Genomic DNA, 21061 nt, shown 5'->3' on the forward strand with positions numbered 1-21061 from the left:
ACGAACGGCCAAAAACGGGACCTTCCTAACTTGATGAGGCACTGTCCAGTCCATGGCCATGGGCTAAAAGCCAACCAAGAACTCAAACGACGCCTGAGAACAGCAGCACACTTGCTTTCAAAATTACAGCAGCTGCGCACTTGCTTTCCTTGTGTCGTTTTCGAGATTACCGGCCATTGGGGCTTGAACCACCAACCAGAGGCTCTTACCAACATCCCAAAGAATGATTTGAACCATGGCTAAGGGCCTTAGGCCAGCCACAATCCAAACCACACCATGAACAACCGAAACTTCCCCACCGAGAGCCAAACCTGCGCGTGGGCTGTTGTGATTCATTTGCTGTCTCGTGTCGTTCTAGTGGCCATTTGATTGACCATGGCACGATCTAGACATCTAGGGGCATGGTATGAACCGTGGCTAAGGGCCATAGGCCAACCAAGATCCACACCATTCCATAACATCGAACACACACATGTTGTAAAATGAAGAGGGGCGAAAGGGTGCAGAGGCTGTTCTGGAGTTTTAATTTAAAAACCGATTAACCATGGACCAAGCCACCAAAAGGGCGACTTAGTCACGTCTTAGACATGCTAGGGAAGTGATCTAACCATAGCTATAGGCCTTGTGGCAGCCATGATCAGATTCATTCCCTATATGACAGTAAAACAAAATTTCGAAAAGCTTAATTGGACAAGAGGTGGAATTGCTGTCATTCTCGTGTTTTCCAGCGTGCATGGGGTTAAATGAATGGAACAACATGGTCCTAATGCATCCTATTACATGTCTAGATGCCGCCTTAGGAGCCTGAAATCGAGCCAATACCTGAAATCCACAACACAAAGCAAACCGTGAAACTGCACAATGAAAGCCGAAATTCTGCATGTTGGTTTTTCTGAAAAATGCTTGCTGTATTTCGATTTTGCCATAGAAAAATGATCATGTAATGAAAATAAATGATATTAGGACTTGATTGAAGAGTCAAGGAAGAATATATGCATGCCTGGTTTCGTTTGAAAGAAAAACGAAAGGACGAGACGATTCGGCGCGGAGGAGGTGGAGCGCTTTCTATTCTACCTTGCTAGCTCGATTTTTTTTCCTCTCTTACTAGCTATGGTGCTCACGTTTTTTTTCTCTCCAAAACACTCTGAATTTCGAGACTAAGGGAGAGGGGGAAATGGTTAGGGGAGTGAGGGAGATGGGTGCAATATAGGTGGGATGCATGCAAGACCAAGTCTCCCTTTTTTGAAATTCGAATTCTTGTTGGATATCAAATGAGTTGTTGGATGACTCTAGAAGGTGGTGACCGAAATCCTCATGCTTTCTAGACTAGGATAATGCTCATTAATTAATTAATTAAGGTGGATCAAGAATTAAAAATATTAGCATGCTAACTCAACAAAGAATAGGTCAAAGGTGAGTTGGCAAGTCCTTGTTTAATCTACTAAGGGGGTGGCCGAATTCTTCAATAAAAATGAAGGGAGGAATGTTGATTATTTACTAAATTTATAACCCTTAAAAGCCTCACCTATTTTTTAATTAATTTAATGAATTAATCCCTTAATTAAGGAACTTAAATAAATTTATTTTCTACTCACATCAAGTAATTAAATTAAATCCTCAAATCTCCTTTTTAACTTAAATGAACTTACTTGCTAGCTAAAATAAATTTTGAAAATGTTTTTCTGAATCTTAAATTTTATCTCTAAACTCCAACTCCAGTCCGACCTCACTGAATTAACTGAACTGATAAAAATCAAACTGCTGCATGAAATAATTAACTTAAGGAAAATCATTTAAATGCTCATGAAATAAAATCATTTAAAATACTAGAATTATTCATGGCTTATACGTAGTCTAAGTTACGGGTTCTACAGTTCCTATACAGGCAGTGTGATAAGTCCTGGTTGGAGTGGGCTGTTGCAAATATTTTGTAAAGTCAAAGTCTTTTAGTAGAATCATTCCCGAAAGAGGAAGAAGGGGTGACGTAGGAGTATTCAATCTCCGAACATCCATAAAAATTTTGTATCATTTACTTCCCGCATATTTCATATCTTTTCAACATCATTTTGTTGTCATGTTTGCTATAGTGTGTGAACTGTCATTCGAGATTCGAGAACTGTGAACCGTTTTCCGCACTTATTAGTGGTTCACGTTTTCGATCGTTTGAGAAAGAATTTTTCAACCGCCTAAAAACGGTTGAAAACAAATTTTAAAACAAGAAAATTTTAAAAGAGTTCATTCACCCCCTCTAAATTTTTTTTCGATAACAACAACTTAAATGTGAGTTTTCACTTGCATACTGTAAAAGTACATAACCATTATGAAATCTTGATTCAAAAGATACGGAATGTCTATTATATTTGTTACTATCAATCATTTAATCATTTTACAATCAACTAATTATTTAAAGAGGAATAATTATTTTTTATACGAATAAATAAATATGGATAATTTTTCAATTTTTCTATATCTTAAATTAATGTCGCTATATATATACCACTAGAATAAATGAAAATTTTGATTCGACGAAGTCTCGACTTCTCCGAGCATACTAAAATTTATTTATTTTTTAGATATTTGGATGTGTTTTTGTAATTTTTGAAAAGTAAAATTAAAGTTATAAAGTAAAACAATATAGTTGAACATTTTGATTAATTATTCGAAAGCAATTGACAAATATTAGGAGCATATAAAACTAAAAATTAAGAGGGAAGCAGCGTAACATAAAGTTGAATAGGTCTTTTATGATACGGTCTTACGGATCTTTATCTGTGAGATGAGTCAACCCTACCGATATTCACAATAAAAAGTAATACTTTTAGTATAAAAAAATAATACTTTTTCATGGATGACCCAAATAAGAGATCTGTCTCACAAATACGACCTGTGAGACCGTCTCACACAAGTTTTTGTCAATAAAATTGGAAGAAGGCGAAGTTAATGAGGTACTCCATGAATTTATATACGTATAGAGGAACACAGCCCACAAATCACGCGTTTCACATTCATTCATTCAACTAATCTAAGACAAATCCCATTAAGCTAACAATAGATTTGTTAAAACAAAGCTAATGGAAATTTTTTTTGTTAAAATCGATCAAATATAAAATCTAGTTTTTATTTATATGTTTTTTTTTTTGTGGCGGATGAGAGTATGTCTCTAGTGAGACGGTCTCACGAATCTTTGTCTGTGAGATGAGTCAACCCTACCGATATTTACAATAAAAATTAATATTATTAGCATAAAAAAAGTAATACTTTTTCGTGGATGACTCAAATAAGAGATCCGTCTCACAAAATACAACCCATGAGACCGTCTCACACAAGTTTTTGCCGACGAATGAACAATCTTCTGTTACTTTTTGAGTGTGCATTATGTAAACCATGCAATTATCTGCAAGCTATAACATCTGGATAAACTGTAATAAACAAACTATGTATCATAAGTTCGACCGAGAAAGTGTTCGACATTACAAAACTAGTTTATTTAAATTAACATATGATGTATTTATAACATATATTTTTGTTTAAATAGTTCTTTTTATTTCTAGACCTGCAGTTAGAAAATGTTGTATATATTTTGATCGATTTTTATAAAATAATTTACGGTTTTGTAGACTAAGTTTAGAATAGGTCAACCGGCAATAACAATATTCATGTATTCACAAAACAACAAAACAGGAACGAATATGTCTCTTGTGAGACGGTTTCACGAATCTTTATCTGTGAGACGGGTCAACCCTACCAATATTCGCAATAAAAAATAATATTTTTAGCATAAAAAGTAATAATTTTTCATAGATGACCCAAATAAGAGATCTGTCTCACAAAATACGACACGTGAGACCGTCTCACACAAGTTTTTGTCAACATAAACCCGCTACGTGGCATATCGATTTATCATTCTTATAATATTGTTATTTTAATGATAAAAAGTCATTACAAAAAAAATAAAAAATATGCACATAATTGATTTGAAAAGAGTTAACCCATACACAATTATTCTTTACATTTAAAATTTCAATAATATTCTAAATGGGCGCTATTGTTTAAAACTGGGCCTATTCTCATATACTGTGGCCCAACAATTTCAGGAACCTAAAGGCTAAAACCGTGGGAGCCAACTTAGACCGACAAAGCCTAACAAAAAAGCTGATTATGGGCCGGGTCTGACCCGACCCATATAATTCTATATGAAACTCCATGGATCCCCATTTTACTAAAATATCCCGATCAAATTTATGTAATTTGGGGATATGGAATTGAGAGCAGGACCCGGGGATACTTGCTCCTCCTCTTCAACTCCAATCGACTCCTCAAATATTGGCTTTCGGGTTCAATTATCTACCCTTTTTCGATTTTCTTCCGTGTTTCGATTTTTTTGCAGCGTTAAAATCAGTGCTAGTGGTTCGATAAGTTTATTGATTTTGGTTTTTTTTTTTTTTTTGGGTTTATTCAGTTGTTGAAAAAGCACGGTTGGAGAGAAGGAACCGGCCTTGGTATCTCCGAACAGGTTCGTACTTTCTTTTGTTGTGATCATTGGCTGATTGGGTGGAATTTGATTTTTGTGTTTTCCGTTGGATGCCAAGATTAGTAGATTACCGTTGTTACTACTGATTTATAAATTATACATATGGTTGGAACTATAATATTGCTAAGAGTAATTTTGTTGTGAGTTCTTGTGATGAAGTATAGAGAAGTTAGTAAAACCTTGATTTCTCGTGAAATATTAGGATTGATTCTAAGCAATGGCAATGGCCATGTTTTCTGATTTCCCTTTTGGGTGTAATTTCGTTTTGGTGTTGAAGTTTGGTTGTTTTGGGGAGTTCGATTGGAGTTTCTCATGATTTGAGTATGTGAAAGATCAAAACAAAGGATTGATTACAAGATTGGGGTTGTGACATGCTTAATCTTTTATATAATGTCAAGAAAACTTTATAGTGGTTTAAATATCAGGCACTTTTTAATTCACCGCTTTCCGTTAAATTTTTCTTTCTTTTAACCTCAAGTTGCCATCTTGATGTGCTGGATAGTTTTTTTTTTACTATGTAGTTTTTATTCAACTCTTTTTTTCTTGTATTTTCTTTTGCTTTCTCAAGAGCTGCAATTATCCTATTTGCCCAATTCATCTGAGGCTGCTGTGTTCAGGATAAAAAAAGATGCTGCAACTATTAGAAGATATGATTGACATGGAGCAAATAACTTTAGTTTAGGGACGTGTGCCTCATTTCTTTTTCGATGATTCCATTTTCAAGGTTTATGAATTTATAAAATTGTTTCCTCGATAATTTTCCTTTTTCTTCCGGACCATTTTCTCTTGTTATCCTTTTTTTGTTTCATTTTCTGTCGCACCACTTTGTCTAAAGTTGGCCGCACAAGTAGATATTTAACACATGGACTTTGCGTTATTAAACTATATTTCTTAGTAAAATAATTTTTTTTTTCTTGCAAAACCTGTCATTTTGTCCCCCTATCAAAGTAAGGACATGGCAAAAACATAATTGGAGTATAATAATGAGTTAATGGCATACCTTTGTCTAAGTTGAGGTTGTTTTTGACCAAATTTCCATGTATCAAAAACCAACGACGTGCATGTGCGATGTGCATGTGTGATCCTCTGGTTTGCATGAGTGTCATGTACTTTCTCCAAGTGCAAGCAGCATAGGATTGGTACAGTATTTTGGTTTCCTTGGTTACATATTTTGTGGCCAATTTTAAGTGGCGAAAAACTGGATTTGTCTATAATTGTGTTGTGCCGATGCGTTTCGGTTCATTAACTTTTGAATGGTAAAAATGGTTTTGCTTTTGATTATTCGTATTCTCAATTGAGAGCCTGACTCTACTTCTTTTCTCTTTCGCATCAAATTCTATTAATTGTTTCGAAACTTTCTATATTTATTCTCTGCAGTTTTCTGATAATTGTTTTCACCATCTACCCGCAGGGCAGATTGGAACCTATACAGGCTCATGTTAGGAAAAATAAGCAAGGATTGGGAGCAGATAAACCAAAGGAAGCGACCATTCCATCGAAATTTAATGAACCGGAAGATCCGAAAGTAAGGATTATTTTCACTCTAGAACATGAATATGAAATTATCTGTTTCTGCAACCTCTTTTGATAATTAATGATCAAGAAAAGAGTTACGAGAACACTGATTTTCTATTCGATTGGATTTGAAAGATATTTCATAATAGGTGAACAGAGAATCGGCTGCAACCATACAGAGCATATACATGTTTACATTCATGTGTAAGAATAGCATAGGTTTGTTAACTTATGAATCAAAACATTTTATGGAAAGAATTTATGTTTTTTTTTAAATAAACGAAAAAATAGAAAGAAAAAGAGAGTTCTAGTTTTATTGGGTGAATGATACAGCAATGCAGTTCTTATCTACATGCTAACGGAGGATGATTAAACATTGGCATCCCTTCGAAACTTGAATCGTAGTGCAGTATAAATTCTTTTTAAGGTTTCTGGTTGACTTTCTTTTTGTTGAACGTGGTTTAGTAGACTTGTTTTGACACATAATCTGACATTTGAAATTGATAAAGGTTCTTGATATTATTTTCTCAGTTGTCTAAAATGAAAGCAAAGGTCATGTCTAAGAAGCTGAAGAAAATGCAAGAGTTTGAAAAGCAGTTACAGGAGAAGGAATTGGAGAGGGCATTTTTCAGGGAGTTCTGGCCGGACAATGTTTGATGAAAGAAAACATGTATATTGTGATGTTATTGTTGTATCTATGAATTATAATGAAAAGTAAATTAATCGGATTTTGGCTTTGCTGATTTTCATTAGTTATTTGCCCTTTATTTGTTTTGGTACCTTGTGGTTTGTGCTCATAGCAAAACCTTGTCTGCTTGCTTATTGGATTATTACATCTGCTGCTCAACAAGATTTTCTAAAACAAAAGAACCACATAGACATGGTCAAATAGATAGACGATCTGTGTTTGAATTTTGTGAACGAAGACAGGTAATTCGATTTGGTTCTAGATTAATTTAGGACTAACCTGACTCGAGGGATCCAGAGATCGAAGCCAAAAAATTAGAACGAGCTTCTTCCTTATTTCTTTATATCTTCAAATATTTTTGTTCACATGTCAGAAATGGTTCTTTTATCCATGTACTGGAATAATTCTTTTAGAAGAGTAACATGTACAGAAGTCTCGACATTTAAACTCTTCGTCACTTCTTTTGTGGATCCTACTGCAAAAGAACCACATAGACATGATCAAATAGATAGACGATCTGTGTTTAAATTTTGTGAACGAAGACAGGTAATTCGGTTTGGTGCTAGATTAATTATATATATAAAACAAAATTTTTAAATAAATATATATTTAGAATTTCTTTTCTGTTTATCGTAGTTTTTTTAAAAAAATTATCAAATTTGCGTGATTTTTTTTAAACTCGTCAATTTACGGTTGGTACTACCCTAAAAGTAGCTTTTGTTGGTACAATAATTGTAATTGTTAGGTAGAGAAATGAAACGTGGTGGTTGTGTTGTTGTATTGTTTAAAATATTGGAGTTGTATTATTACCACCAATTATAGTTTTTAGTAAAACGATAAGCGTTCCTTCTTACAATTGGTATAAAAAATAAAGTCACGAGTTCGATTCTCATTAATTACAAAGGAGTGAAATTAATGAGAACAAGATTGTTGGGTGTAATTATTGTTTCAGTGCAATTATTGTTCTAGCTGATAAAGCAATCGAAATATATTTGGGTTGTTCTATTACTATCAGCTATAATTTTTGATAAAACGATGAGCATTCGGTCCTACAACTCTTCATTAACCGACCTGCCACGGGAGAATTAATTCTTAATTTTATTATTTTAAAATTTTTGTCCAGCCTCAAGTAAATGTTTTTTATATTTAAAATTTTGTAGAGGGAGACAGAAAAATCAGTCGAAATATTTTAAATCAAAATAATATTGTACTTTTCATTTTTTCATAGTTATGAAGATTTTATTTTTTAATGTGATATTCATAATATTTTTTTAAATAATTTTATTATCTAAATATAAATCTAAAATAATGTTAATATTACTGTTGAATCGTCGTCTAGTTACTCTATCTAACAGTAGTACGAGGTATTCAGACTGTTCTGTTCTGATTCATCTGTTGTGCTTCGGTAGGACTTGTCATTCTGTCTACTGATACTTCAACTGATGACGTGGCCAACTGATCAGTCGATCAGTTCAGTTGTACATTATCAGTTCTAACTGATGCCCTATCAGTTATGAATACTTCAGTTGCTGAGATTTTTCCAATTCAGCTGAAATGAAGTTTTCGGTTACGATTATTAGATTGTTCGATCAGTTAGATTCTTCAGTTCTCTAACAGATTAATTTATAAAACTCTAAAACTTATAATATTCCAACAACATAGTTAGATTTGATGTTTTTCATGGATTCTCGCTATAATTTAATCATATTCCTCAATTTATATTTTTAGCTTTGAAGTCATACCGAGGGACTTATAACATGGTTAAATCCGGGACACACAACTCTTGATAAAATAAGTCAAATCATTTCACATTATACATGAGCACGTGTCTGACACGCTTGCAAGTTCTCGTGATAAACACATACTATCAAAACCAAAAAGTTTATTAACCAAGAACACCAAACATTTCTATTTCATTCCAAGTAATAAACAAAAGTGTATTGTTTGCAACTAATTTTAACATTCATATTCAAAATCTAGTATCATACAATAAATGTAACTAATGTTCTTTTTTTTTTAATGAAATTACTTCCATTAAATAAGGTAAAAAGATAGTACATGTACAACTACACTGGACATCTCCAGGAGAAAAGCTATGATAATGAGTTCTAAATCATAGAATTGTTGGTAAAAAGCATCAATAACCGAAATTGATGTAACTAATGTTCTTTTTAAGATTTCAGATGGATTATATGCCTTCCGAATAGTATGAATATCCAACGATGTGTTTTCTACGATCTTAATTTCAATCTCCTCTCTCGAGTGATAGATACCAATTATTTATTCAATCAAATTATAGCCAGTAATTCGAAAGCATTAAGAACAAATAAACGAAGATGAATTAATTCACGTATCTCAATAATTCAAAAACATAGTTTCGACCAAACTACGTCTATCTCTAGAAAAGAAATTTAGTTCATAAAGAAGTATGAAGCAAAATTCAACATGTTTTTCATCAATAAACTATTAAAACAAATAACCAAATGACGAGAAGAAAAGAAAGAAGTTGAGTCGTGTCTACGTACCCGAAATATACATTCTTCGATCTTCGATCGTAGTTCCTCGTCTTCCTACCCGTCTCTCAAATTTCGTGTGCACGGCGGTGTTCCCTCTCAAAAGCCTAGGTTTATGGCCTTTTATATCGGCAAATGTCAAAACTCTGACAATTGTACATTGCGTCGCACGCGGTTGCATGCTGGTACCGTGCGGATGGCCGGTATCCTCTGTCCGAGCATTTTAATTCGTCATGTGCACACAATAAACACGCGATTGCGCGGCGTCCACTACCTCGATTCCCCTTGTAGCCTCCCATGCGGGTGCACTCTGGTTTCATGTGGCCGCCCGACTTACTCTATCTTGAGGCTAAATTTCATGCCTTTCGTGCGGTTGTGTGTATGCTTCCGCTTCATCATCATGTTTAATTCTTAAAGCTCCAATTTTCCGTCCAATTGACCCCGATATGCGCGTATTACCTAAATTCTTGAATTGAAACTAGAACAACAAGAATGCATAATTCCGCTTGACAACTAATATAATTCATAGCAAATCTTAGGCTAATTTAAGTGCAAAAGTTGCACTCATCAGATCTTCCAAATTTGAATTTTTGTTGGTCCGAGCAAAACAAACAAGAATAGAATTAAACAACCAAATAACTTAGAACACAATGAAATAGACACATAAGTCGTGGAATAAAGGAATCATCACTGGCCTCAGATATCAAGATCTCACGGTTTTTTTTGCCAAACGCATCCAACAACACTCAATTTCACGTGCATGTGAGATTTTACAATCTCATATCCCCTAACCAATACAAAGATAAATCCATGCAATTCATTTTCTTTACAGAATCCTGGATCCCCTAACTTATTTTCAAAATCACTATCATCGAAATAGATGTTCGCTGACACAGATCAAATGGACTTTTTAGTTATAATTTGGCTCAAATTCATGTTCAAGAATAATGTACCAAATGTGATCCAGTGTCATGAAATGTGTAAGTGTATATAATTCAATTCTCTGTATTGGAACATTTCATGTTCGCAATCTTGATTTTGATGTTAACAAAATTTGTTATTTTGTTTCTAATGAATTTACCTAAGTGCGCATAAACTGGAACTGATCAGGATTCGAGCCAAAACTGAAGCTATTGAGACGCAAACTGAAAGCGCCAACTGATTGCCTAAACTGAACCAGTTCAACTGAAATATCAAAAGACCAGTTCAACTGATTATCCAGCTGATAGGCAGTTCAGCAGAAGACCTTCAGAAGCCCGGTCAGCAGATGAAGAGCTCAACTGATGAAGAGTCCAGCTAACCAGTTCAATTGAAGCAGCGAAATCAGTTCAGCTGAAAAGCCAACTGATTTCACCAAATGAGTTCAAGATCAGTTCAACTGACCAGTTCAGAACATCAGTTAGAAATCAATCAATTTGCAGAACACGACAAGATTATTCAATGGAATCCAGCTGTGCGCATTGAGGAAAAGCTTTTGTCCAATCAAAGGACAATAATAGACGTTGCAGCAGTGCTTAAAGCCAAAACGTTCCATAATGGCTGTCGAAAAGTACAAGACAATATCGAGGAACAGATTCAAAATGCAACGAATACAATAATTGAGTCTCATTGTACGATCAAGTTTCATGCCTATAAATAGAAGATGAAGATCAGTGAAGATAAAAATGAAAAAAAAAAGTGTGTGAAGATCTAAAGAGAAAAAGGGCATGGCAACTGCTTAATATAGAAGCAAAATTCTCAGTATGTGAGAACACCTTCGTGTTATATTCATAGTTCAATTCTCACACACGCACACACAAAATCACTCACATATACAGAGAATTGAGCTTATTGACTAGCTGAGTGAGTCTTGCACAAAGACGCAAAACTTGTGTATGTAATCTTTGACACATAGACGTTAAGCAAGTGTTGGCTGAAAGGTGCTGCCTTCAGTCTAGACTAAGAGTTCAGTTAGGCAGTAGGATAAGTCATAAGCTGAGTGGGTTTGTACAAATCAAAGTCTTCTAGTGGAACCTATCCGATGTGGTAGAAGGGGTGACGTAGGAGCAGTTGAAGTCTCCGAATATCCATAAACATATCTTGTGTATTTAACTGCTTAAATTTTGTTTTAAAACTGATTTGATCAGTTCAAGCTGTTATCAGTTCAATTCTCACTATAACTAAACTGATATATGCAAGAACCAATCCCCCTTATTTCAGTTATTCAGTTTACACAAGTTAAAAACTTTAAACTGATTAGCTTACTTAATAAATGATTATTTCGAGTATTTTTCACTTGGTTTAAAACAAAAATCGATCTAATTCATCGGTGTTTACATTCTTAGAACACGAGCTATTGCAGCTCATTGAGAATATTGTGTTTGAAGCACCTTTAAAGGTGCCCAAATCGATCCATCACTCTGCTAGTTGAATGTGTTTCTAAAGCGTCCATAAGCTCGACTCTCATAATTGTTCTCCACTAGTATATTGGATAAATGTGACTAGGCTAATAGGTCTTTTAAGCTTGTAAAGTTAGGTCACAAGCTCCTCGCTATAATAAAGATTGAAAATTAAAAAATGAGAGAAAATAAACTAATTCTTTGTTCAGAGCAATTCCTCATCTTTCAATCACCTTCATTTATTGAATTATCAGCATACCTTACCCCAATTCCTTTCATTTCATCAACATGTTAATCATACTTTTTATTCTTTTTTTTTTCATTTGTTTAAACGTTTTCTCTTTTTTTTTAGCATATGCCCCTTCAATTCTTTCCAATATTTCATCGACTTCTCAAAAATCTTATTTCTTGTCGACATCTAGGATTTATTGCCGTCTTAAAAACACAAACACAAAGGATTTATTTCTCTCAAGTTTAGGTAGATATTAGTGTATAAACTCAAAATTTGAGTAATTGATGTTAGATTGTAGAAGTAATACGACTGAAGGTTTATTGTGAACTTTTGGTATACTCCATTCGATTTTCCAAAAGCTCAAAATGGGTACATAGATAATTAGTTTGCTTTTGGTAAGCACGAAAGGCTCAAACGAGTCCAAAGATCACCTAAATCATCCCTAAGTCGCATATTATCTGTATTTTGTCTCGATGAGTGCTTGAACGAGTTCTAGACTACTTTCAATCTACCAATCAATGCATACAGAATGATCAAGTGCAATTGAACAAGAAAAAGATTATCAAATCAAATAAGCTCAAAAGTTACATATCCTGTCAATTCATGTTAAGGTTCGATGCGTTTTAAGTGATATCATATAATAATAAAACCAAGCCCAAATCAATTCGAATGACTTTCTAAAATCATATTTATTTTTGTAAACATATATCTCGATGTCAAGTGATTATTACACAAGTTTTGGAATCCATTAATCTATTCCTATGTTGCATAGACACGAATATGGGTATCATATCGTAATCGATACTGATGCAAACGTGGTTGGTCAAGCACCAAAGAAGGCATGGGAGTCGTTGGAGTTGCCCGAAGGACTTATAACAAGGAGACGTAGCAAGAAGTTTAAAGAAGCACTTCAAGTATTCATGGTGAGCTACCAAGGAAGTCCTACAAATTGGGTGTCTAAATTAGAGGAGTTTGAGGAACATGTACACAATGATGGAAGTGTTTGGAATGTCATTCAAATGCGAAAAGACCATGAGGACAGCAGCACGCGCGCACCAACACATGATCCCGCGCACCCGCGCGCACAACATTGAAGACTGCGCGCATACGGGCAGCAAGGGACGCGCACCCGCGCCACTTCCGGCGCGGCCGCGCACATGGCACGCACCATGGCGCCACAACCGATGCGGCCGCGCGTCGGGGACTGCATATGTGCAGAATCTTGTGCGCAGCTGCGCGAGTTCATGCGCAGCCGCGCGCACTGCCATGTCAACCTTGCTAGCCAACTTTTGTTATGACTTTTAACACTACTTTTTCATGTTTTATTGATTATATAATCATTGTAAAGGACCAAAAACGAGATCATTGAGACATATATCAAATTTCTTGAGGTTTTCTCTCAAATTTGCAAGGCATTTTGCTTTGTTCTTCACAAAATCAAATTTATCAAAGATTGCATCTTTGTGACGTTTGTCAATTGTTTTCGCACGGATTGTCAAAACTTTGAAATTCGATTGTTACTATCGTTGATATTTGTTGCTAAGTTTTAATTACTTATAGGTGAATATCACAAATCATTGCTTGTTTCAAAAGATCGAGACAACACAATCGATCCTTGTTCGTTATTGAATTGAGAGCGTGATTTCAATTAATCGTGTTTGCTTTTAATTCGTACGAGGATTCGTATCATTTGGTATCAGAGCATTTGGTTCTCTTTGATTCAAGTAAGTTATCGTTGCTATTTTCAGATCTGTCTAAAATTTCGTTCTGTTATCAGATCTGTGTTATCCTTTCGTTTTTTTTATTTTCAGATCTTTCTAAAATTTTGTTCTGTTTTCAGATCTGTGTTATACTTTCGTTTTTGTTTTCAGATCTGTGTTATCCTTTGTATTGTTGTAAGATCTGCGTTATTCTAGCATTCTTGGTTTTGCGCAGTCCAAGTGAGACAGTTGCGAGTGTCCACGAGTTGAATCTTGTTAGTTTGATATACAAATATAAAGATTGATCACACTTTCGAGAGAACTATCACATTCGAGTGAAAACATTTGAGTGCGAGCGTTATTTCTTTGGAGTGATCGTGAGAATTTGGGTGATGAATATCTTTTATTTCTACTAACATTTTCTTGCAGGTACAAAATCTGAAAGTAAAATGGAGAGGGAGGTAGGAGATAGTTTGAACCAGGGGTTATCTAAGGTCCAAATGGAGGTGTTATTTGGTCATTTTAGTAGGATGATGAGGGCCGAGTTGGATCCTTTACATGAGAGGTTGGATAGGCTTGAGGTTAGTAATAGCGAAAATAAATATAAGCCTAAAGGTTTGGGTAGAGGCGAAGAAGAAGAGGATGAATATGATTTGGGAGGAGAAGAGAAGAGTCAAAACGAGAACTGGGGTAGGAACGGAAGAGGTAGAGGGTTTGGTAGAGGAAGAAGAGAAGCCGTACGGGGGTAGGTACGATGATGAGAATAGTGAAGATGGTAACATAGGTAGCATTAAGATGAAAATTCCGTCGTTCCATGGTAATTCAGACCCAGAGGCTTATTTAGAATGGGAAAAACGAGTTGAATTTGTTTTTGATTGTCACCACTATTCTAAACTCAAAAAGGTTAGGTTGGCAGTGGTTGAGTTTGTTGATTATGCACTTATTTGGTGGGATCAATTATTGACCACTAAGAGAAGATGCAATGAGAGGCCTATAGAAACTTGGGCTGAGATGAAGAGCGTAATGAGGAAGAGGTTTGTACCAAATCACTACTATAGATAAATGTTTAAGAGGTTACAAAATTTGAGACAGGGTGTGAAGAGTGTTGAGGACTACTATAAAGAGTTGGAAGTTGTCATGATTAAAGCAAACATAGAGGAGGATCGTGAGGCTACTATGGCTCGTTTCCTGTGTGGTTTGAACAGGGAGATTCAAGACCAAGTGGAACTTAAGCACTACTTGAATATAGATGAGATGGTGCAGATGGCGATAAAAGTGGAGCAACAACTCAAGAGGAGAGGAGTTGGTCGCACCAATCAAGTGGGGAATGCATCAACACCTTGGCGTTCCAACGTTGTTAAACGTGAAGAAGGCAAGGTTGTGGCCAAGGCCAAAGTTGACATTAAAAAAGAGGCGCCTAAGCATGGAGTGCAAGGTAAATTCGAAGCTCCTATTAATCGTTCTAGAGATATCAAATGTTTTAGGTGTCAAGAAGTTGGACATATTGCTAGCCAATGTCCCAATAAAAGGGTGATGGTGTTGAATAATTATGGGGAGTATGAATCTCATAGTGAGGGAGATGATGGAGAGGATGAAGATGAGACGCATGCGTTAGAGGATCCTGACGAGGGATATGAGGCAGTTGTGGGTGAGGCTTTAGTGACTAGGCGTATCATGAGTGTCCAAGTCAAAGAAGAGGAGACTAACCAGCGGGAAAACTTGTTCCATACTAGATGTTTTGTCAGTGGCAAGGTTTGCAACATTATTATAGATGAAGGAAGTTGCACCAATCTGGCTAGTATTGAGATGGTAGAAAAGTTGGGTATACCTACGTTAAAGCATCCTCAACCATATAGGCTACAGTGGTTGAATGACTGTGCTGAAGTGAAAGTAAACAAACAAGTCTTGGTGGCGTTTTCGATTGGGAAGTATGTTGATGAGGTGTTGTGTGATGTGGTACCAATGCATGCTTGTCATATTTTGCTAAGGAGACCATGGCAATATGATAGGCAAGTGACACATGATGGGTTTAAGACTAGATATTCTTTTGTACTCAAGAAAGAACCCATTGTTTTACTTCCTTTGTCCCCAAAGCAAGTGTTGGATGATCAGTTAAAAAAAATATGAGAGATGAGGCCGGAAAAAAATTGAGTTAAAAAGTGAGATGACCTTTGAAAGTAAAAATGATATGGGTTAAAAAAAAGTGAGATTGCCACACAAAAAAAAAAGAAAGAAAATAAGAGAAAAGAAAATGAGAGGAAAGAGGCCAAAAAGAAAACATATATGACCCAAAAGAGTGAGTTGAAGCAGTTGTTGCACATTTATGATCCACTCTTATTGATTCTTTACAAGGAGATTCTCTTTAACAAAAGTGATATAGCCGGGTCCCTTCCGAGCATTGTTGTTTCACTTTTGCAGGAATTTAAAGATGTATTTCCGGATGAGCTACCTCAAGGATTACCACCATTAAGGGGGATTGAGCACCAAATTGATTTTATACCCGGAAGTGTATTGCCAAATCGTCCAGCTTATAGAAGCAATCCGGAGGAGATTAAGGAGCTACAAATAAAGGTAAGTGAGTTGTTAGATATGGGTTTTGTGCGTGAGTCTATGTCTCCTTGTGCTGTACCTGTTTTATTAGTTCCTAAGAAAGATGGCTCATGGCGTATGTGTGTGGATTGTAGGGCAATTAATAACAAAACCATCAAGTATAGGCATCCCATACCTAGATTAGATGATATGTTAGATGAGTTGCATGGTGCATGTATTTTTAGAAAATTGACTTGAAGAGTGGTTATCACCAAATTAGAATGAGAGAAGGTGATGAGTGGAAAACTGCTTTTAAAACCAAATATGGGTTATATGAGTGGATGGTCATGCCTTTTGGCTTAACTAACGCTCCTAGCACCTTTATGAGGTTAATGAATCATGTTTTGCGTGCACACATAGGAAAGTTTGTTGTGGTTTATTTTGATGATATCCTAGTGTATAGCAAAAACTTGGATGAACATGTTAACCACTTGAGACTTGTGCTAATCACACTAAGGGCTGAAAATTTGTATGCTAACTTAAAAAATGTGATTTTTGTACAAGCAAGCTTGTCTTTCTTGGTTTTGTGGTAAGCTCACAGAGAATACAAGTGGATGAAGATAAGGTAAGTGTTATTTGAGATTGGCCAACTCCTGCTACTGTTGGTCAAGTCCGAAGTTTTCATGGTCTTGCAAGCTTTTATAGGAGGTTTGTAAAGGATTTCAGCACAGTGGCAGCACCGATGACGGCGGTGATTAAAAAAAAATGTTCCATTTCATTGGGGCGAGGAGCAAGAGAAGTCTTTTAATATTATTAAATAAAAATTAATTAATGCTCCTTTACTTGTTTTGCCTGATTTTTCTAATACTTTTGAAATTGAATGTGATGCTTCAGGTGTAGGTATTGGTGGGTTTTAATGCAAGGAGGACGACCAATGGCGTACTTTAGTGAGAAACTCAATGGAGCAGCGCTGAACTATCCAACGTATGACAAGGAGTTGTACACGCTTGTGAGGACTTTGGAGATGTGGCAACACTACTTGAGGGCTAAGGAATTTGTGATCCATACGGATCATGAGTCTCTAAAGCACCTTAGGGGATAACAGAAACTGAACAAGCGGCATGCCAAGTGGGTGGCGTTCATAGGAACATTCCCCTACATAATCAAGTACAAACAAGATAAGGAAAATGTAGTGGCCGACGCACTATCATGGAGGTACGTACTAATCTCTACCTTGGAGTCGAAAATTTTGGGGTTTGAGCATGTGAAAGAGTTGTATTTGTTGGATGAGGATCTTAAGGAGATATTTGAAAAATGCATGCATAGTCCACATGATAAATTTTATTTGCATAATGAGTTTTTATTTAGAGTAGATATATTGTGCATTCCTAAGTCATCAATTCGTGAATTACTTGTGAGGGAGGCACATGGAGGTGGTTTGATGGGGCACTTTGGTGTGGCTAAAACTTTGAGTTTTGCATGAACATTTTTATTGGCCACATATGAAACGTGATGTTGAACGTGTTTGTGAAAGGTGCATAACTTGTAGACAAGCTAAGTCGAGAACACAACCATATGGATTGTATACACCACTTCCTGTTCCTAGTGAACCTTGGGTTGATATTTCTATGGACTTTGTTTTGGGGTTGCCTAGGACTAAGAAGGGGAAGGATTCAATATTTGTTGTTGTTGATAGATTCTCTAAGATGGCACATTTTATTGCTTGTCATAAAACCGATGATTCATCAAACATTGCGGATTTGTTCTTTAAGTAAGTCGTTAGGTTGCATGGTATGCCTAGGACTATTGTATCTGACCGTGATGTTAAATTTTTGAGTTACTTTTGGAAAACTTTATGGGCTAAACTTGGCACAAAACTGTTGTTTTCTACTACATGTCATCCTCAAACGGATGGACAAACTGAAGTTGTTAATAGGACTCTAGGAACACTTTTGCGTGCTATACTTAAAAAGAACTTGAAAAATTGGGAAGATTGCTTGTCATTTGTTGAGTTTGCTTATAATCGTAGCATGCATTCTACTACGAATTATTCACCATTTGAGATTGTTTATGGTTTTAATCCTTTAACTCCTTTGGATTTGATGTCTTTGCCTGTGAGTGAAAGGTTAAACATGGATGGCAAGAAGAAGACTGAATTTGTTAGGAGTTTGCATGAGAAGGTCAAGGCTAACATCGAGAAGAAACACTTACAATACACGAAGCAAGCCAACAAGGGGAGGAAGAAGATGGTTTTTGAAAAGGGAGATTGGGTGTGGTTGCACTCAAGGAAGGAAAGATTTCCAGAGAAGCGACGTTCGAAGCTCCTACCTAGGGGTGATGGACCATTTCAAGTGCTTAAAAGGATTAACGACAATGCCTACAAACTAGATTTACCAGGTGAGTACAATGTCAGTTCCACTTTTAATGTTAGTGATCTTTCATTGTTTGATGTAGGAGATGATCAAGATTTGAGGAAAAATCTTTTTCAAGAAGGGGAGGATGATGTAAACGTGGTTGGTCAAGCACGAAAGAAGGCATGGGAGTCGTTGGGGTTGCCCGAAGGACCTATAACGAGGGGACGTAGCAAGAAATTTAAAGAAGCACTTCAAGGATTCATGGTGAGCTACCAAGGAAGTCCTACAAATTGGGTGTCTAAATTAGAGGAGTTTGAGGAACATGTACACAATGATGGAAGTGTTTGGAATGTCATTCAAGTGCTAAATGACCATGAGGACAGCAGCACGCGCGCACCAGCACATGATCCCGCGCACCCGCGCGCACAGCATTGAAGACTGCGCGCATACGAGCAGCAAGGGACGCGCACCCGCGCCACTTCCGGCGCGGCCGCGCGCATGGCGCCACAACCAGTGCGGCCGTGCACCGGGGACTGCATATGTGCAGAATCTTGCGCGCAACTGCGCGAGTTCACGCGCAGCCGCGCGCACTGCCGTGTCAACCTTGCTAGCCAACTTTTGTTATGACTTTTTACACTACTTTTTCATGTTTTATTGATTATATAATCATTGTAAAGGACCAAAAACGAGATCATTGAGACATATATCAAATTTCTTGAGGTTTTCTCTCAAATTTGCAAGGCATTTTGCTTTGTTTTTCACAAAATCAAACTTATCAAAGATTGTATCTTTGTAGCGTTTGTCAATTGTTTTCGCACAGATTGTCAAAACAAGTTATTTGAAGGTTCGTATGAAATTCGATTGTTACTATCGTTGATATTTGTTGCTAAGTTTTAATCGTTTAGAGGTGAATATCACAAATCGTTGCTTGTTTCAAAAGATCGGGACAACACAATCGATCCTTGTTCGTTATTGAATTGAGGGCGTGATTTCAATTAATCGTGTTTGCTTTTAATTCGTACGATGATTCGTATCAAATACGGATACGAAAATACGAAATTTTTTGAAAATATAAGATACGATACGGCTAGAATACAATAATTATTAAAATATATATAAATTTTATTATATATATATATATAAATTTAGTATTAAAAATTGTAGAGATATACGTATTTATATAAATATATATTTTAGAAATATATATACATATTTATATAAATATATACAGTGTAAAACTTTAGAGTGGTGATTTAAAAAGAAAATGGAAATAAAATTCGAAACATATACAAAAACGTCTCTCTGCCGTGTCCATGGCATGTATGAATGGTTAAACATGCAAAAAGTCAACAATTGCGATTTGTCGTATCCGACACGCGATATTCGTGTCTGATACTTCAAAAAAAAATTAGGACTGTCTGTGCTACATAGATCTATTCCATATCAGTAGGGATGTAAACAATCCAAATCAAGCCATACAGTATCAGGTTTGAGCTTGGTTCGTTTAATATTGAAAGAGCTCGAGCTCGATTCGAGCTTTTATCATCACGCTCGAGCTTGAATTGTCTTGAAATTACTAAACTCGTGAAAAGCTCGATCTCGAGCTCGGCTCTTTAAAATCTCGTTTATAATATTAATCAAACCGGGCTCGAGCTTGATTCATGAATAGCTCGTTTATCATATTTAGCAAGCCTGACTTGAGTTTGATTCGTTTTAGAGCTCTTAAAACATACAATTGAGCTCAATTTTGAGCTTGATTCGAACTTGATAAAGATTGATATATTTATGAACTAATTTTAAATCACACATAAAAGTGTAAATTTTATCGGCACTACTATTTTTATTTGTTAACTCAACAAATGAGCTCAAACTTACGAGCCACCTAAACAAGCCGAGCTCACGAGCCTAATAACGAACATGTTTGCAAGCTTACGAGCCGAATATCCTTAGGCTTGAGCTTGGTTCGATTAAATTATCGAGCTCGAAATCGAGCCTGAGATTGACTTGATATGATTAACAAACGAACTCAAACGCTTTTATCGAGCCGAATTCCGAATAGCTCGCGAAAATGGTTTGATTCGTTTACATCCCTACTGATATCACATATCACATAAACAGTATCTTGATATTAGGAGTATCAACAATCATGGCAGTAGTGCATAAAATAGTGAACTTATAAGTAAATGTAAACGTGGATATTTGGCTCAAAAGCTTGGTTTAAACTCATTTTCGCACATGTTCTCATTACTGGACGACTACTACTTATTTTCCACAACTTATACACCATAGACACTAGTGAAATTTTTTTAACGATAAACTAAGAACTCAGCTTTCTCTACGTCATCTCCTGCTGCATGGGATGGTCTTTCATGGGAAACCGTTAAAAGTGCATTGGCCTTCAATACTTGCTCTTCTGGTCCCCACGTTACTCCCACGCAGGGACACAACTCAGTGATAACACGTGGACATCGGAGACCTGACTGTCTTGCTACTCGTGCCCGCATGCATAATTGCCCCATGAATTATTTTTCTCACGTCCACTGTTTTTCTATCGTGATTGCATATCCAAGTGTCATCTTATCTTTAGTGATCTATGTAGAGCATGCGTCGAGGGCATTATT

General features: G+C 36.1%; 1 protein-coding gene across 1 annotated transcript; it reads left to right on the top strand.

The window, feature by feature from the left end:
- The first annotated feature begins 4146 nt into the window (after positions 1-4146).
- Positions 4147-6789, top strand: LOC142531215 (uncharacterized). The gene is made up of 4 exons (XM_075637299.1): positions 4147-4334; positions 4460-4513; positions 5943-6056; positions 6578-6789. The coding sequence occupies exons 1-4, from the start codon at positions 4257-4259 to the stop codon at positions 6701-6703; spliced, it is 372 nt and encodes a 123-aa protein (XP_075493414.1). The 5' UTR covers positions 4147-4256; the 3' UTR covers positions 6704-6789.
- The last annotated feature ends 14272 nt before the right edge of the window (positions 6790-21061 follow it).

The sequence above is a fragment of the Primulina tabacum genome, chromosome 17, assembly GCF_025594145.1.
Source record: "Primulina tabacum isolate GXHZ01 chromosome 17, ASM2559414v2, whole genome shotgun sequence".
Classification (NCBI taxonomy): Eukaryota; Viridiplantae; Streptophyta; class Magnoliopsida; order Lamiales; family Gesneriaceae; genus Primulina; species Primulina tabacum.